The following is a 16,639-nucleotide window of genomic DNA, read 5'->3' on the forward strand; positions in this document are numbered from 1 at the left end:
GCTATATCCTATAGTGACTAGAACTGCATGTGAGGTTTTATTGTGAACGTGGGACTTCCAGTAGCATATCTGCTTAATGATTGGAAGTTGCGTGGGGTAATTTTGTGGTAGAGTAACCATAACGGTGACAATAGTTAATGACATCGCGACCAATGGTAATAGATGTTGCCAGCATACTCCCTGTGTCGAATCGTCCTGTCGCAAGTGGGTTTAGACTCGACAGGTGCGTCTGGTGTCGAGGTCTTCTTGAGGAGCTTTTGCCACCTCGTGGGAGTGGCCAGAGTCCAGGTCTGTTTTGGTGGTGGATAACGCATCCTTCCATCACTTCAATTGTATGGAGCAAATAGATTTGGGCGCGAATTTACGCGAAATAGCTGATCACTCTTTTCGGTAGACCTAGAGCTCGGACAGAAAGAGCTCGAGGCTAACAAGGAATACTTGCTCGTGCGGACCAGCTCCCCGCCCGTTGCCGTGCCTCACGTCTTTCGTCCATGGCGCACAGGTAGCGAGGCAGCTAGCGTCTGCATCCCCATGCCGCGGCCCAGCTTTGCAATGCACTCTGGGGCTTCCGCGATTCCGTCAGCGAATCCAGGTCATTTATTCCGGCCAGCCCAACGATCTCGTCCTCGGCGATGCCGCGTCTACGCCTCCAATTGCGCTCTGTGTTGGTAACGTAGCCATCGCGAAAGAGCTTGCCGTAAAAGGCCTTTGCCTCCTTCCGGGTCCGCACCCGCAAGATGTCGTATGTGCTAAACTGGGTCAGCGCGGCGTCCCGCTCGCAGCTCATCTGGCCATCCACGACGTGCACATAGACTCCGAATGCGCGAAAGTGCGCCCCCCCCCCTCCCAATCCCTATCCCCTGCTCGGCTAAGGTCACGAAGATGGTGATTCGCGTAGGCGACACCGGGAACGCCAGGAGGTACGCGAGGGCGTCTGCGTCCACTCCGGTTGGGACGGGACCGATCACGAAGTGGTCGCCGCGCTGGACAGCCCGCCGAATACGAGGGACGTAGTAGGTGTGAAAGTAGGATTCATCACCTCCAGTGTCAATGGGCCCTGAAATAAAAGCAATCTCGGGCTGTATGGCTCTTGTGGTGGTGGTGGTGGTGGTGTCTGTCATCATGTTGTGACAATTGGAAAAGGAGACAACCTTTGGTGAAATAAAATAAAAAAGGCCCTTCAGACTGATGTCGCTTAGTCCATCTTAGACCCCGTCCTGCAGATAGTAGTTCTTAATACCTTGGTTAAGCAGATTTCAGGAGAGAATAGGTGAGACTGCGCCGTGTGTGTTCTTGGTGAGCCAGGAATTTCGAGTTGCTCTGTTGTAAGACTAGAGAAACGTCCATTCAGGACCTGATAACGGAGGGGGAAGTTCCTTCTTTCTGTTTCCCCCGCGTGTCACTTCCAGGATAGATTTAAAGGACTACTCGATTATTTCACTAGCCCAATGGCCTTCTAAAGACTCCTATGCAACCATGATGATGATGGTGCCATCAGTCCTTTCTCTGCGACGCCCCCAATAGAATCGGCTTTAGTTGACCATAAGACTTGCCCAACCCACCCCGAAAGTTCGAAATGGCAATAGACTCATTGGACTTGTCGAAGATGTAACATCATTCCAGCGGAGTCGCTCCGTCTACGCTTTGGGTTCAGAGTGGCCGTCTACTGGGCCTAAGGAACCAGGCATCAAATGTCGCCGCGAGCAACGTGCAACAACGCGCAAAGTGCAACGCAACGTCCTCGAACCTCCTCGGCGGTATCGTCACAAGTCTCGGCGTCTCCGAGACGTACGATGTCTTCCCAATCTTTTCTCCCGTTATCCTCGCCTCCGACATCGCCCCGACTCCTACCGCGCCGCCCGAGCTTGGATCCCGAGCGGGAGATATTATCCACCAGAGGGCAACAGCGCATCTTGACATTCCTGCCCAGTCGCACCTCTTCTACGGCATTGCACGACTTAGACGAAGAGATCGCCTCCCCGCCAACTTTCCTCCGACGCGGATCCTTATTGATTGGGCACAGTAATCCCCGCTACGAGTGGTGCGTGGCATGACTGCTCTCGAGCGTTCCCCGCTGATCAAAGAACAAGGCAACGTTACTATCGACCACCGGAGACGTTGAAACCCCTTCGAAGATCGGTGTATGTGATCCGCGTATTCCTGACGGATGCGAAGTTCTAATCCCTGACCATAGACGGCAGTACTATGAGCGCACCAACTCGTTAATCTCCCAATATCTTTACATTGATCGCCTCCTGGACTCATCGGTGCCCCACAATCTCATTGAGGACTATAACGAATGCCGCCATTTCGATGCATCTGGCAATCGCAACCAACCATCGCCGCCGGATAGCCCACCAGAGTCGACCGAACAGCCTGAATCCAAAGCTACCCGGATCAAGCGTACCCCGCATAATCTCTATCGAATCCCCGATGAAACGGCGCCTTTGCTTCAACGCGGCGACGATCAGGAAATCACTCACCCTCTGCTCGATCTCGAATCGCATGGTGGAATGTCCCCTGAGAAGGAAGAGCATTTGATCAACTTGGCCATTCGTATCAACTTCGCCGCGAATGTTGCGCTGCTAGGTTCCAAAATAGCCATCCTTGTGCTCACTAATTCTATGTCAATGCTGGCGGGTCTTGTTGATGGCGTTCTGGATTTCCTGAGTACTGTCATCGTGTGGGTGACCACTGTCATGATCCGCCGGCAAGACCGCAACCAGTATCCCATCAGTCGCCGACGTTTGGAGCCGGTGAGTGTCTTGGTCTTCTCGGTCATCATGGTCACTTCTTTCTTCCAGGTGGGTTTGACCTCCTTCAACAAACTTGCTGGAGAGGATCATACGGTGGTAGAGCTCTCACTTCCTTCCATATCTTTGATGGCAGGAACCGTCCTGGTCAAGCTATTTTGCTGGGTTTGGTGTCGCCTCATTCCTAGTCCCGGTGTCCAGGTACTGGCCCAAGACGCAATGACAGATGTTGTATTCAACACCTTCAGCATCATTTTCCCACTCGGTATGGAACTCGCCCCCAATCTTGCTTTCACAAAAAGTGCCCTAAACTGAATATCAATGATAACAGTCGGCTCGTTCACTAATTTGTGGTATCTGGACCCACTTGGCGGGTTGCTCCTCTCGGTGTACATCATGTGGAACTGGGGTTGGACGGCAGGCGAATACATTCATCGATTGACGGGAGCAGCGGCGTCACCCACCGACCATAGTATATTGCTCTACATGACCATGCGATTCTCTCATGTCATTCGGAAAATTCAAGACCTGAAGGCATACTACGCAGGAGACAAGCTCAACGTCGAAGTGGATCTAGTCGTCCATGAACAAACTAGTCTACGTGACGCTCACGATGTAGGTGAGAGCTTGCAGTACATTATTGAGAGCGTGCCCACCGTGGACCGTGCCTTTGTGCACCTAGATTACGATGAGTGGAATCTTCCAAGCCATATGAATCAGTTGGACCGTTAGTTAGCTATGACGCCCAGGCCAGGTTTGCTGTGACTAGCTACTTTCAAAAGTTAATCAAACACATGACATACATCAATCATTTATCTTACTGTACATTAAAACACAACCCCATGGGACGATCAGGCAAATATGCCAAAAATCACAGAAGATGGTCGACATAAGAAGAACACCTAGCCTTTCCACATGACCAGACGATGAGAAAGGCCCGTGGTCAAGAAGAGATACGCATAAGTCGGCGACACCGGGGCTTAGCGAGGCGGCTGCGAAGCTGGATGCAACGGCCCCGGCATTCCACTTTGTGACGATCCTTGGCTGTAGACACGATGATGCGTCGGCGCCGAAGGAGGCTCACCCAGCGAGCCTTGACCGGATGGCCGTTGAAGGGGCGGAATCGGGCCTGATGTCGCCGGTGGGGGTGGCGCATAGCCCATTCCGCTGCCGGGAGGATGCATGGCTGCTGGTGGAGTGTATGAGCGACCGAGAGTCGCGAGTGACGGCATTGATCGGCCGCCCTGTGCCTGGGGTGGAGGAGTACTATGTCCGTACTGAGGAGGCCCGCCAGTCAGGCCGACAGGGGTCGTGCGGTGCGATTGGTGTGAGACACTGACCAAGGTCTGCACGTGTTGCTGATAGCTCTGGTTGTGCGCTTGTGACGAAGCAGGAGTGGATGACGCGACTGGGGCATAAGAGGACTGAGAGGCAGGCTGGCGGGGTGTGAGGCCAAATAGGCTGGCCGAGGACTGAGCAGGCGTCGATTGTTCCTGTCGGGAGCCAAAAGCCACACTGCTGGCCCGTGATGGGGGAGAACTGGGGCGATATACAGATGACTGAGACGGTGCTTCACGAGACCCAGAGGGTGCAGGAGTCGGCTGCGAGAAGACATGGGGGGTAAGAGGAACGTTGGGAAGCTGGGGGCGGTGTTGGGGCGGGTGAGGGAGCGGAGATGCTGCCCAATGAACCTGACGGTTGCGTCGGACCCGACGTGTACGGCGAGAAGGAGCTCTGGGAAGCCATGGATGTCGATCCACGGCCACTTGGCGGCGGGGGCTGTGATTGTGAGGGCGGGCCAGCTTGTTGTGCCCGAGGATCAAACCGTGCCATCCAATCGTTGTTCGCTGGTGTCCCTGAGCCCCCTGGCGGAGGTCCGTAATTCGAGTATTCTGGATAACCACGCGAAGGTGTTGCATATTGGCTCTGTTGAGAATAGCTCGATGGCTTTGGCCCAGCACCTGAAATGAGCGCCTCATCAGGGCGAGTAGAGCCAGCGTTCTGGTAGGCCGATCTCGATATAGACGAGCTAGACACAGGGGCAGAAGTTGTCTGTTCACTAGCGACTCGCTTTCGTGGCTGGGGATCCTCTGGCTCATCATTGAGAATACTCATGATATTGGAGCGCTTCGCGGGAACCTGGCGAGAGGTTGGCTCAGGAATCGGTGTAACGCTCGGGCGAGGAGCGTCTTTGACAGGAGATAGAATAGGTCGTGGTGATTGAGCGAGTCCAACTGACTGGCCGGGGAGCTGGTAGTATTGTCTCTGACCGAAGGGGTCACGGTGAATAGTAGAGAAATCGAGCTCGGGCCGAGCAAGTGGTGTTGGTGATCCTGGGGCTTGAGTCTGACTCGGGTGGCGTGAATGCGACGAAGGATGAAGCGACGGCGGAGGCTGGGTAGACATGTAGCCCTGCGCGGATAGAGGATCCATGCGGGCCAAGTCTGATGGTATAGGTGCTCCGGGGTTTTGTCGTGACAGGATTTGCATGTCCGGAGCTCGAGGATTCGAGTGGCCCATCATTGAATCCCGGCGGTCTTCGGTGAAGTACCCAAGACGCGGTCCTTGTATGCGATGGGCTGGCCCAGGCTGATTGCGCATCGCTCGTGAAGCATCCTCGCCAAGAGTAGAGGTTACGCCCGACACTTGACCAGCGTTGGACGCTTGTGCAAGCGCTGGGTAGCGGCTCGAGCCCCTTTCGCTGTCAGATATCGGTCGGGCATGAAGAGGCATAGGCTGAGGTGACATGGCGAGAGGCTTGCCCTTCGACGAAAACCGTGCCTCATCAGCCTCAGTCATTAATTCCCCATGAGGAGCAAGAGGACGAGGAACAATGGCTGATGGTGTGGCCTCATACCGGCGTTTGGGTGCAGAAGTAGGCACAGGCAAAGCACCAGTTGGCTCGCCACGGGCTTTCTTATCCTCGGCAATCAGAAGAGTTTCCTCAAAGTCTTTCTGCCCCGAATCGAGCCGGCGCTGGTAGTAATTTTTCACCTAAATTCCTGGGGTCAGCATGCCGCACAAAAAAAAACGAGATGATAAAATGTACCATGACCGTTGTCTTGGTCTTCATAAAGTTTGAGATACCCTCGAAGTCCCGTCCAAAATGTGCCAGCAAACGGGGAAAGTCTCGTTGTTCCGGTACAGACCAGTAACTGGTCGGTTGCATACCGCCGTATCCAGTCTCCATTGATTTCGCTGGCATTATAGTGTCCGCTTCAGTTGTATCGAAGACGTACATACCCTCCTTAGCTCTTCCCCGTACAGTCCTTGAACGCGGCATTTGCGGGTTGAGTTCCTTTTCAATGAGTTCTCGGTCCTGGGGCACGATAGTCTCCACTATCCCATCCGCACTTTATATCCATCTGTGGCATGACAGCAACGGGGGTGGTACTTTGCGGAGTTGGTCCCTGTGATTTCTGATCTGGCTGAGTAGTCTTTCCACGGCGTGGGCCCCGAGTGCCTCCGGCCGTTCGACCACCGCGCCTGGATGCAGGTTTCTCAATGAGCTCGCCATCCTTGCTGATCTGGCCTCGGCGCCCGGAGGCAGAAACTTCGGGCTCATTATAATCGCCAAAAGTCGGCGCTGCTGCGCGTCGTGGACGTCCAGTGTCGGTCACAGGAGCAGGCTCCTCCTCGCCATCGAAATCCGGCTTGACTACACCCAGGTCCGCAATGAGGGCATTGGATTTGGGCCGGGTGGACTTCTGTTTCCCTCTACCGCGACGGCTCCATCGCTTGTTGAGTTTCGCTTTGTACTTTATCTCTTCCTTGGTGAGATAGTAGTGGATGATACACTGCTTGAAAGTACGACCGGGCAAAGACTCGGCGATTTTACCCCATTTCTTGGGGTGCGCCATGAAGGCATTGGTGAAAATCTCGTGTTCCTTCTCAGTGAAGTCGTTTCGAGGGGGGGATAAAGCCGAAGACATCCAAAGCATGGCGGGCTTCGACGATATTGTTTACATCCTTGTAAATGCGAGCAATCTCCTCCTCACGCTCTAGCATATCTGGAATGATTGCCTCGCGGCTCAAGTCAGGGCGAGCCGTCGCCATTTTGGTTCTGCGTCGTTCTAGCTCTTCTTGCGCAGAAATTTCGGAGGCTCGCAGCGCATTGAGGAAGTCAAGCTCGCTATTTCCCTTGTATCGTCGACTCTCGCGTCCTTCTTGTGTGGGTGCAGGGGACACAGGAGCCGGGGGGGCGGGTGGCGATGCAGGGCCCGGAGTCATTGGCTTCTTGTCCTTGAAACGGTCCAACTCCCAAATCGCCAAACGCCAGGGCTTGTAATAAGACATGTATTCGTCCCGAAGCACGGCATTTTTCTTCGCTATTGCCTTTTGTTTCTTGGAAAGCTCGCTGGAGAAGGTGTTTTTGAGGCGCTCCTGAATTAGAACATTTTCGCGGCATACTTCCAAATCGGAAAGAGGAGTAGGAGGGCCAGAATTCAGAAAAGGTAGACTCTCAATCGTGATCTGAGGGTCTGACTCTGCAGTGCGAACGACAGCCTCTGTCTGGGCCTCAGGTTCGTGCTGCTCCGGCTTGGGGTATGGGTCGAATGTGACCACAGGCTCATTACCTGGCGCATGTGAAGTCTCTTCCTGCTCGACTGATAGAAAGGGAAGGGAGACTGGTAATTGCGGCGAGGGTGGCTGCTGTTCCTCTTCATGGGCGAGCATACCCAGCAATTGGATTCGAAGCAACAAGGAAACAATGATGGGATCTTCTAAAGGGGGTGGCGGCATCTCAGCTCGCAGGAGTTGCATGTCTCGTTCAAAAATCTGCTTTTCGCTCCTCTAGGTATTCTTGATTGAAAACCACGTTCTCTTCCTCCTCCTCGTCAGATTGCCCAAAGCCGGGGATTGGAGCAGAGTCTTCGTTCTCACCCTGCTCTGATTTTCCCTTCTTTGGAGCCTCCACGGTGGAAACCGGCACAGGCGCGGGGCTGGTACGAATGGGAAGCTTCATGGAAGGCGAACTTGGTGAGGTGGGGTTTTCAGCGTCATCGGTAGCCATCGTGTCAGTCTCCTTTTCATGCCCTCGAAGTGGCGAGCTTGGTCGGTGGATTTGACGCGGTTTGTCGTCGACCGGAAGAAGGCCATTATATTCGTCGGCATCCCTTTTGGGGGGGCAAACTCGACACAGATGGTGCACGGCTGGACATTGGGTGAGCCCAGGGCTTGTTAGCTTTATTCGGCCCCCTCGGTGAAGCGGCCGGTCTTGGGTGGTATGCTCGTGGACCCGTGGGAATTGTTGATGACTGCATTCTCGGGGAGATGGAAGTTTCCCGGGATGAAGCTCGCGGGCCCGGCGGGGGAAGTCGTGCAAAGTTGGGAGACATGTTCATTGAGGTCGGCTTCGTCATTCTCTGCACTTCGCCATGGCTGGAAATAGAATCACGCTTGACCATAGCTGCTGGAGCTGTTGGTGGAGATCGGTCCGAGACATGAGTAGATAATTGGGCAGCACGAGATCGTTCATCTTTCTGGTGGCCGCCATCCGAGGAATAGAGAATAGGATCTGGAGACCGCTCGACTCGTTCGGCTCTCGGGCCCGTCGGAGGTTGCAATGATGGACGACGTGGTCCATCTGATCGATCTTTCTCAATCTGCGGGAAAGATTCATTGATCGGCCGCCCTTCAGATGGGCCTTTGTCTGTCGGTAGAGGCAATATGGGAGCAGAAACAGAGCCAAAAGCAGGAACCTGAGGAGCGGATGGAGGTGGTGAGTGTTGAGAGATGGTGTCCAGATCTTTGGGAGCTTCAGGGCGAAGAGTGGCGGGTTCGGAGCGTTCGCTATCACGTCGGGTTTCTATTCCGGCTGACCCGGAGACAACTGATGCTTTTCGGGCCTGGTCTAAGAAAGGGACGTCTGGCATTCGGTCACGCGTAGGAGGACCTGTTGGCAGTGGCATGGTATTGGGATTTGAAGGGTTGATCAAGCTGATCGGACCACGACTGGAGGCTCGGCTCGGGGCTCGTTCCCGCTTCCAGGGCTCTAAGGGCCTTTCCCGATCATCACGATCGGGGCGCCGAGGATCCCAATCATCCCGTCGGTCAAATCGCTCCCGTCGCTCTTGGTCGCGGTCCCGATCTCTCTCGCGGATATCCCGCTCGCGCTCTCGGTCGAGCAAACGATCGCGATCCATCTCTCGCTCTCGTTCACGATCAGCCGGACGATCTCGACCTCGGTCCCGCCATACATCGCGGGAGCGACTTCTTCGTCGGAATGGCGGCTCTCGATCATCCATGTATGTTGGACGGCCTCGACCTCGGCCTCCTTCCCAATCCCCACGTCCACGTCCTCGCAAAGAGCCACCGCGTGGATGACCGCCACTGGAGGGCGGGCCGTCGGGGCCGCCTGATGATGCCGATAATAGACTGTCACGGGAGTTGCGTCGCATGCGAACCAAGTCAAAATCTCGTCCGGGGGGGATCTCTCAAGTCACGGAAGTCGCGCGTAGGGGAACGTGATCGGCCGCGGCCAAAGCCCATTCGGGGCGCATCTCGAGGGTCGAAGTTACGGTCCCGGCGTCCCCAGTCCCGATCCATGTCGCGGCGGAATGGGGGCGCATCGCGATTGTCTCGAAAGTCGCGATCGCGGTCGCGGTCTCGCATGTCTCGGTCACGGTCACGGTCACGATCTCTAAAATCACCCCGACCATAGCCGCGACCCCGACCACCACCAAAGCCCCCTCTAGGAGAATCAACCAGAGCTCGGGGGCCACGGGGGGGGCTCCCTGTCAAATGAAGGGCTCCCGTCATCAGGGCCACGGGGACCGACAGGCGCGCGACGGTCCCCGAAGCGCGGTGGAGAGCGGTCACGGGAGTTAAACCCGGACGAAAGGGGAAATCGAGACGACATTACCAGGTCATGCTCTGGGATGACCTGGAGCGGGTGAGTTGAAGAGCTTCAGGGAATGAAGATTCCAATACTAATTTGGGGGTCGCACGTGACCGTGCATGCACGGGCCACGTGAAGATGGGTCCCCCTAAATGGGGGGGGTCAAAAAAAGTAAGCCTCACTGCAGCGGGCGAGCCAGGCACGTATGCACGTTATGCGGGGGCGAGGGGATATGTGGTTCCGCCATGACTCTCATATTCAAAGTGACAAACCACGTTGAAAGACTGGCTCAGGCCACAGCTACAGTATGGCCATACCCGCGTGTTCGAAGATCACGTGTGGCAAACCTGACACAGGCAAAGGGTCGACCCGGGTGCACGGAAATGGGTCTCGCAAGGGCTCGATCGGGAGAAACGATCTGCTTCAATGGTGACGATCGAAGAAATACGTGCCCAATTATAAGTCCCTCCAGACCCGGCTTATGTTCGTATTGTGGCCTAATGTACAGTATGAGCCACATTTCGCCATTCTTTCCAAGGTCTGCCTTTTTGATCATTCCGCCCATGCGTGATGTTGTTCCTTTTGCTCGTCCTTGTCTAGACTCAGTATCCGCTCAGTAAGCGTCCGGGCATTATCAGTAGAGTCAAGGCCATCTGTCAAACCCTTAATGGGCAAATGCCCATTGTCCCAAGTCCCTATACTCAGCTCATTTGACACATTGCAAAGGTAGCCAGACTCGGTCAGACCATTGATTGCCTCAGGTGTCAACATGTGCCTGACGATAACATTTTCCCCGCTTAAAAAAATATCTCGAGAGTCCTAACCCAACCCCTCCAGCATCAATTATTGTGGCAGGAGGCCAGCCACCTTGTGGACCCGGTGCATCTTTTACACCACTAGTCCGCAATAATTCTCAAATCAACTCTTCCCCTTCTCTCTCTTCTCTTGCATTCCCTCGTTCACAATGAGTCCCGAACCCGTCTCCGCACCCCCCCGCTTCGGCGACTGACTCGGTCCTGCTTGCCTCTGAGCCCATCCCCGAAGGTACCAAGGAAGTTTCTGGTGTGGACTTCGATCGGTTCCAGGGCCGAGACATCACTGTGGCCGAGCTGGTCGACAATCTGACCAACACTGGCTTCCAAGGAAGTGCCGTTGCTGAGGCTGCCCGCATTATAAACGAGATGGTACGCTTGTGACTCGGTCAATTGCACCCATGTTGCATATTCTCAGGATATTAATTCACATATATCTTTAGCGTGCTTTCCGCCAACCCGAGACTGGCGAGAAAACCACCATTTTTCTCGGATATACCTCCAATCTAATTTCCTCCGGCCTTCGAGACACCCTCCGATATCTCGTCAAGCACAACCACGTGTCAGCAATTGTTACCACTGCAGGTGGAGTTGAGGAGGATATCATCAAGTGCCTCGCGCCGACCTACCTCGGAGCGTTCTCAACACCTGGTGCCGGGCTACGGGCCAAGGGTCTCAACCGCATTGGCAACCTTCTGGTGCCAAATAACAACTATTGTGCCTTTGAAGACTGGGTGGTGCCGATTCTGGATACAATGTTGGAGGAACAAGAGGCGGCGAAACTCAAGGCGCGGGAGACGGGTAATGAGGAAGATGAGCTCCACTGGACACCGAGTCGCATCACCGAAAGATTGGGCAGGGAGATCAATGACGAAGGCTCGGTTCTCTACTGGGCGGCCAAGAATAACATCCCCGTGTTCTGCCCAGCCCTGACCGATGGGTCTCTAGGAGATATGCTCTACTTCCACACCTACAAGTCATCGCCGCAGCGGCTCCGAGTAGATATTGTGGACGATGTGCGACGCATCAATTCGATGGCGGTGCGAGCAGCGCGGGCCGGCATGATCATTCTGGGCGGCGGTGTGGTCAAGCACCACATCGCCAATGCGTGTCTCATGCGGAACGGAGCCGAGCACGCCGTCTATGTCAACACGGCGCAGGAGTTCGACGGGAGTGATGCGGGAGCCAGACCGGACGAAGCTGTGAGCTGGGGCAAGATCAAGACGGATGCTCAGGCTGTCAAGGTGTACGCCGAGGCTACCGCAGTATTCCCATTGATTGTGGCGGCCTCATTTGCGCGGGCAGCCCCGCCGCCGAGCTCTCAGAATTGAGGACGGTCGGATCGCCGACGCGGCAATGCAGGGTTCCGCGAGACCCGACGTCTGGTTACTAATCACGACCATCCCGACACTCCGCCCGATTCTCGTGGACGATGAAGATGCCATGTCCACACATGAAGAGAAGACGGCACCGATGCCGAGGAGCATATCTCCCGTGCACACGCGCTCAGATATATCCCATCTCACACAAGCAAATGACGTTGATGCTACAGCCTGACAACTGAAGTTGTCTCTGTTGTTACGGTATCTTCACCCCCCTATTCTTCTTTTTTTTCTTTCCTTTTTTCCCTTGTTTGGCTTTGGACAGGGACGAGACCAATCGCAGGGATAGCCGGCTCATCGGATAATCGGCCACCGTACAAGGTCCACAAGGTGGCAAATCAGTGGCAAGGAAAGGATTTTCGAGAATGTCAACTAAGTTAGTCATCCGAATATAGCAATTCCCATTTAAGGTTGGCTCCCTATGTGGAGTCCGGATCCACTGCCTCATTGCCGATCACGAGGGGAAGACACCGCCAGTTGGCACATCAGCGAAGGGATGAGAGACAAGCATGAGGGGAGAATGATCGAATGATTGGGCCAGACCGACAGATCGATAGAATTGAAACCGAGATAATCCCCTTAGGGAAAATTCCCAAAATTCCAAAATAAGACCAGGACACCAGAAAAAAGCAACGAAAAAAGACCGCGGCCCCACTCACCCCCGGACTTACTGTACTCGTCTTATCTTTCGTTTTTTTGTGCCCATCCTTTTTTTTCCCTTGCCCCATTTCCACTCTGCACTTGACACTCAACACTCTCTAATTCCTTCGTTTCCCTGTCCTGTCACTTCTCCCTTCTGTCAACTCCCGACCCTCCCATTCATCCTGTCATATACTTTCGCTTGCCTATCATAGACGGTCTTTTCCATCCTTATCTCCTCGGTGGATCGCGGTCGTGACCTAAACGTCTAGTTTGGTCTGATCTGCTTCTGGACTGTGACCTTCAATCTGCCTCATCTTCTCCTTAAGAGGCTCGAGTTGTGGATTATGGATCCCTCACCAGACCCGGTGAACAATTGGTCGGTCTCCGAGACGAGCGCCAACTTGGAGTCACCCAATTCAATTTCAAACCCTCCCGACACGAATTCGATTCAAAGTGCAGTCAATGTCGTTCTACCGTCAGTGCCTGTGAGCCCATCGCAGCCTCGAGCTCCTACCCCATCGCCGACTGTCTCACCCGGTGAAGAGATCGAACATGCATACTGGGCCGAGTTCCAAGAGGACACAACTACCCCAGATGAGGAGGAGTTGAAGGAGATCGACGGCGCGGATGCCGATTATAGTGCCTGTGATTGTGAGTTCAACCCCAATCCTTTCCTCCTTGACACGAACGAGATGAGCCGATCACTGACAGCGTGGCAGATACGTATTGGGAGAACAATTTCTTTCGAGACCTGGATGATCCTGAGTATGTCCCTGGGGAGAAAGCTCGCGTGACGTGGACTATCAAGGGTGTTCGGGGTACGCCAGAGTCTCCCAATCGGGCCAAGGTTATGCGATCCCCAGCCGCCTATATCGGAGGTTACTGGTGGCGAATCAAGTTCTATCCTCGCGGCAACAACGTGGGCTCTCTAAGCATCTACATCGAATGCTCTCCGACTTTGCCCGCGCCGGACGATACTCTTCCCGACACCGAGTTTACGGTTCGCCGGAGCACCTCCGATGTCAGGTTGAAAGATAGCATCCCCGATGTCAGCCTCAAGACACCCGCAACAAATGATGCCGCCGCCTGGCAGGAAGATTTCATGTCTCAGTATCCTGTTACGACTACGGCCCCCCGAATCACTCAAGATGACCCTGCTAGTCCGTGGCGAGTGGCGGCACAGATTGGCGTTATCGTGTACAATCCCGAAGAGCCTCGAACGGGATGGATGCAGTCTTCATGCCACCAATTCAATCCTCACAACTTGGACTGGGGGTGGACTTATTTCCATGGCCCGTGGGATCAGATTCATCAGCGTCGTCGGGGCCAACATCGTGCCTTGTTGAACAATGACACCCTTTCGTTCGATGCTTATATCCGTGTGGTCGATGACCCAACCCGGTCTTTATGGTGGCACCCAAGCGACGCCGAACCTACCTGGGACAGCCTGGCTTTAACTGGATATCGTCCTTTGGGTGATTCAGTGATCAATCACAGTGCTGAGGTCGCTGGTCTGGCTTCATGGCTCCACATTGCTCCATTCTGCAAGATTATCCAGAAGGTGGATGTTCTCGAACATCTTACCAACTGCGACGTCAAGCCCAAGCCTCTGTGTGATGCTCTTCAACGGCTCCTGTGGCAGTCGCGCCGTCGCACTCAATCTCTTCAGTATATTGACACTGATGGCATTACATCCACCTTGCGCAATCTGCGTGAATTTTCAAGTGATGTTTCAGAGTTCTGGGAACGCCTCCGTCGGACACTCGAATTGGAATTGGCGGGCACCGATGCCCGCAAGGAACTCGCCGAGCTCTTTGACAGCCCATCTCCAGACTCGGATTCTGTCAACACACTTCCCACAGATTTCAACTCTCGTATCTGTGTTCGGGCTGATGAGGTCAAGTCCACTGGTGAGGCTGTGAAGGGATATCTGGAAAAGAAGCCCGGCTCTTGGACACTCCCGCCTGTGCTTCATATAGAACTTGGCCGCCATACCCTGGATAAGGCCATGCGCTGGCAGTTGTGTTTCAACAAGGTGGACCTAGATGAGGAATTGGATCTGGCGCCTTATATGGCCGACGGCCAAGGCGGCAAATATGTTCTCTATGGCTATGTTGTTCACCGTGGCCGTCGCACTTCGGGCAAGTTCTTCAGCATTCTTCGTCCCGCCGGTCCAGGAACCAAATGGCTCGCATTCGACGATGGCAGTGACAACCGCGTTGAATGGTTAACCCAAAAGACTGCAATGGGCCCTCATCTTGGTATTGATGCTTCACAGACTGTGGATTACAAGAAGGGCCATGATGTCCCCGTGGTGGCCATGTATGTGCGCAGTGACATGGTGTCAGAGCTCCTGCCTGGTCCTCAGGGGCCTTGGGAGGTGTCAGAGCCTATGAAACAGTACTATGAGACTGGTGTCTATCCGTTTGCCCCAGTCAAAGATGCGGCGCTAGTGAAGGATGATGTTCAGGTCGAAGTGTACTCCACGAGAGAGTATGGTCATCTGCCTAGCCTCTTTGACACCTACGATCTCATGTCTCATTCTCAGAAGGCCAACGGTGTCATGTATATGAATCTGCCTCGATCGTCCCGCATTGCTGAGCTCCGCAAGAAGCTCTCCTTGTGGAAATCGGCCGGACAGGAGCTTGTTGGACCTGAGCGCGTACGTCTTTGGCACATCGGGCACACTCGCGCTCAATGCGGGCCTACCCTTGCGTTTGACCTGATCTCAGACATGAATGCTCCCTTGATTGCATCTGGTGGCACTCTTCGATTTTGGATGGAAACGATCTCAGAAGGTAAGTGTAAGTCCGTACCTGTTTGCCAGGTCTCACTAATGTATCAATTCCAGAGGATGCCAAATTTTTCGCGATTCCGGATCCACCTTCATTGTCAACAGCTGAAGACAAAACTGAGGAATCTATCATTGAGCGGGCTATTTCGGGCAGCCCCGAACCACAATTATCTGAGACCGATGGAGACGCTGTTGCTAGCTCTTCCAGTGGTATTCATGAGGTTGTTGTCCCAACAGCCGAAAATCTGGACGCTACTAGGAACGGGTCTTCTTCACCTCCGCTTGCGACCTCATCTCCCGACATTGACGCTTTCACGGAAGAGAGAGCTGAGCATGATGCTGTCCTTGCTGTGGTCGCGGCCCACGATCAGCAAGTCACAGATAGCGCCTCCTCTAATACTTTTGAAACAAGTCATTCTGGCGCAGCCCCCACATTCGCGCATGTCGAGACTCCTGTACTAGAGCCTGCAATTGCAAGCTCTACCGAACCAGAGGTGACACTGCCGGTCGGACATGCGTATTATTTCATCCAGATATTCGACGCAGACGATCAGGTTCTTCGCACGGTGGGCTCTTTTTTCTCCAAGCTCGAGGCCAATGTCAAGGCGTCCATTCGGAAGCACCTGAAGTGGCCCATCCGCCGAGATTTCCTTATGTGGAAGCGAGTTGATGGCACCACCGTGACGACCGTGTCCCCGGCCGATAATTTCCTAGATGTTGTCGTTCCCCATGGCTCTTGTCTCATCGTTGGAGACAAGTTGAGCAAAGAGAAGCGCTCCCAGCTTAGCGTCTCTGGCCTGTTCTCAAGCCCTGATCGCCTGGTCCAATACCTGTGGGCTAAATCGCGCAATCACCCGATTCAAGGCTTCACCGGTACCAAGACGATCGAGGCCACTTTCACCAGCGACTATTACACCGGAGACATCTTGAAGGGATACTATCATGGTCACGGCAAGCACTTTTCGGGCACGGGAACCGTCTACGAGGGCGACTTTGTCTTCGGACAGCGCTATGGTTCAGGCAAGATGGAATATCCGACAGGTGATACTTATGACGGTGATTGGGTCGAGGATGTGCGCCACGGACAAGGCACCTATGTCGAAAAGAAGACGGGCAACAAGTATGTCGGCGGCTATAAGGATGGCAAGCGACACGGCAAGGGCATCAGCTACTGGGAGGTGGCTGATGAAGAGACGGATCTCTGCCAAATTTGCTATTCCGAGGAGCAAAACGCCGTTTTCTGCGACTGTGGCCACGTCTGCTCTTGCGTGACCTGTGCCAAGCAGGTGGATCTGTGTCCGATCTGTCGCAAGACCATCAAGAGTGTCATCAAAATTTACAGGACTTAGCAGGGTCCGAAGCACTGCGGAGTTTTGGAGCATTCTGGCTTTCAAGCCCGGTCTGTTTTCATGTGC

At 54.3% G+C, this 16,639-nt stretch overlaps 8 protein-coding genes across 8 annotated transcripts; 3 read left to right on the forward strand and 5 right to left on the reverse strand.

Moving 5' to 3' along the window:
- Nucleotides 1–514: 514 nt before the first annotated feature.
- On the reverse strand, nucleotides 515–1,124 carry N7477_007241 (uncharacterized protein; the record flags this gene model as incomplete). The annotated part of the gene is made up of 2 exons (XM_056968904.1): nucleotides 515–853; nucleotides 906–1,124. The coding sequence occupies 2 exons, from the start codon at nucleotides 1,122–1,124 to the stop codon at nucleotides 515–517; spliced, it is 558 nt and encodes a 185-aa protein (XP_056818936.1).
- Nucleotides 1,125–1,793: 669 nt separating this feature from the next.
- N7477_007242 (cation diffusion facilitator family transporter) lies at nucleotides 1,794–3,485 on the forward strand (the record flags this gene model as incomplete). The annotated part of the gene is made up of 4 exons (XM_056968905.1): nucleotides 1,794–2,041; nucleotides 2,091–2,141; nucleotides 2,195–3,018; nucleotides 3,085–3,485. 4 exons carry the CDS (start codon nucleotides 1,794–1,796, stop codon nucleotides 3,483–3,485), a joined length of 1,524 nt encoding a protein of 507 aa, XP_056818937.1.
- Nucleotides 3,486–3,733: 248 nt separating this feature from the next.
- N7477_007243 (SANT/Myb-like DNA-binding domain-containing protein) lies at nucleotides 3,734–6,613 on the reverse strand (the record flags this gene model as incomplete). The annotated part of the gene is made up of 4 exons (XM_056968906.1): nucleotides 3,734–4,532; nucleotides 4,579–5,747; nucleotides 5,803–6,092; nucleotides 6,148–6,613. 4 exons carry the CDS (start codon nucleotides 6,611–6,613, stop codon nucleotides 3,734–3,736), a joined length of 2,724 nt encoding a protein of 907 aa, XP_056818938.1.
- A 31-nt stretch (nucleotides 6,614–6,644) lies between these two features.
- Nucleotides 6,645–7,517, reverse strand: N7477_007244 (uncharacterized protein; the record flags this gene model as incomplete). Its single annotated transcript, XM_056968907.1, has 1 exon — nucleotides 6,645–7,517. One exon carries the CDS (start codon nucleotides 7,515–7,517, stop codon nucleotides 6,645–6,647), a length of 873 nt encoding a protein of 290 aa, XP_056818939.1.
- A 7-nt stretch (nucleotides 7,518–7,524) lies between these two features.
- Nucleotides 7,525–8,665, reverse strand: N7477_007245 (uncharacterized protein; the record flags this gene model as incomplete). Its single annotated transcript, XM_056968908.1, has 2 exons — nucleotides 7,525–7,907; nucleotides 7,993–8,665. 2 exons carry the CDS (start codon nucleotides 8,663–8,665, stop codon nucleotides 7,525–7,527), a joined length of 1,056 nt encoding a protein of 351 aa, XP_056818940.1.
- A 499-nt stretch (nucleotides 8,666–9,164) lies between these two features.
- Nucleotides 9,165–9,615, reverse strand: N7477_007246 (uncharacterized protein; the record flags this gene model as incomplete). The annotated part of the gene is given in 2 exon segments (XM_056968909.1): nucleotides 9,165–9,445; nucleotides 9,462–9,615. The coding sequence occupies 2 exon segments, from the start codon at nucleotides 9,613–9,615 to the stop codon at nucleotides 9,165–9,167; spliced, it is 435 nt and encodes a 144-aa protein (XP_056818941.1).
- Nucleotides 9,616–10,269: 654 nt separating this feature from the next.
- N7477_007247 (deoxyhypusine synthase) lies at nucleotides 10,270–11,737 on the forward strand (the record flags this gene model as incomplete). Its single annotated transcript, XM_056968910.1, has 3 exons — nucleotides 10,270–10,285; nucleotides 10,564–10,778; nucleotides 10,850–11,737. The coding sequence occupies 3 exons, from the start codon at nucleotides 10,270–10,272 to the stop codon at nucleotides 11,735–11,737; spliced, it is 1,119 nt and encodes a 372-aa protein (XP_056818942.1).
- A 1,037-nt stretch (nucleotides 11,738–12,774) lies between these two features.
- On the forward strand, nucleotides 12,775–16,573 carry N7477_007248 (putative MATH and UCH domain protein; the record flags this gene model as incomplete). The annotated part of the gene is made up of 3 exons (XM_056968911.1): nucleotides 12,775–13,081; nucleotides 13,150–15,228; nucleotides 15,282–16,573. 3 exons carry the CDS (start codon nucleotides 12,775–12,777, stop codon nucleotides 16,571–16,573), a joined length of 3,678 nt encoding a protein of 1,225 aa, XP_056818943.1.
- Between the last annotated feature and the right edge of the window lie 66 nt (nucleotides 16,574–16,639).

Source organism: Penicillium maclennaniae (assembly GCF_028827695.1).
Source record: "Penicillium maclennaniae strain IBT 15551 chromosome Unknown utg000007l:1.0-4884863.0:1.0-4888362.0, whole genome shotgun sequence".
Lineage (NCBI taxonomy): Eukaryota > Fungi > Ascomycota > Eurotiomycetes > Eurotiales > Aspergillaceae > Penicillium > Penicillium maclennaniae.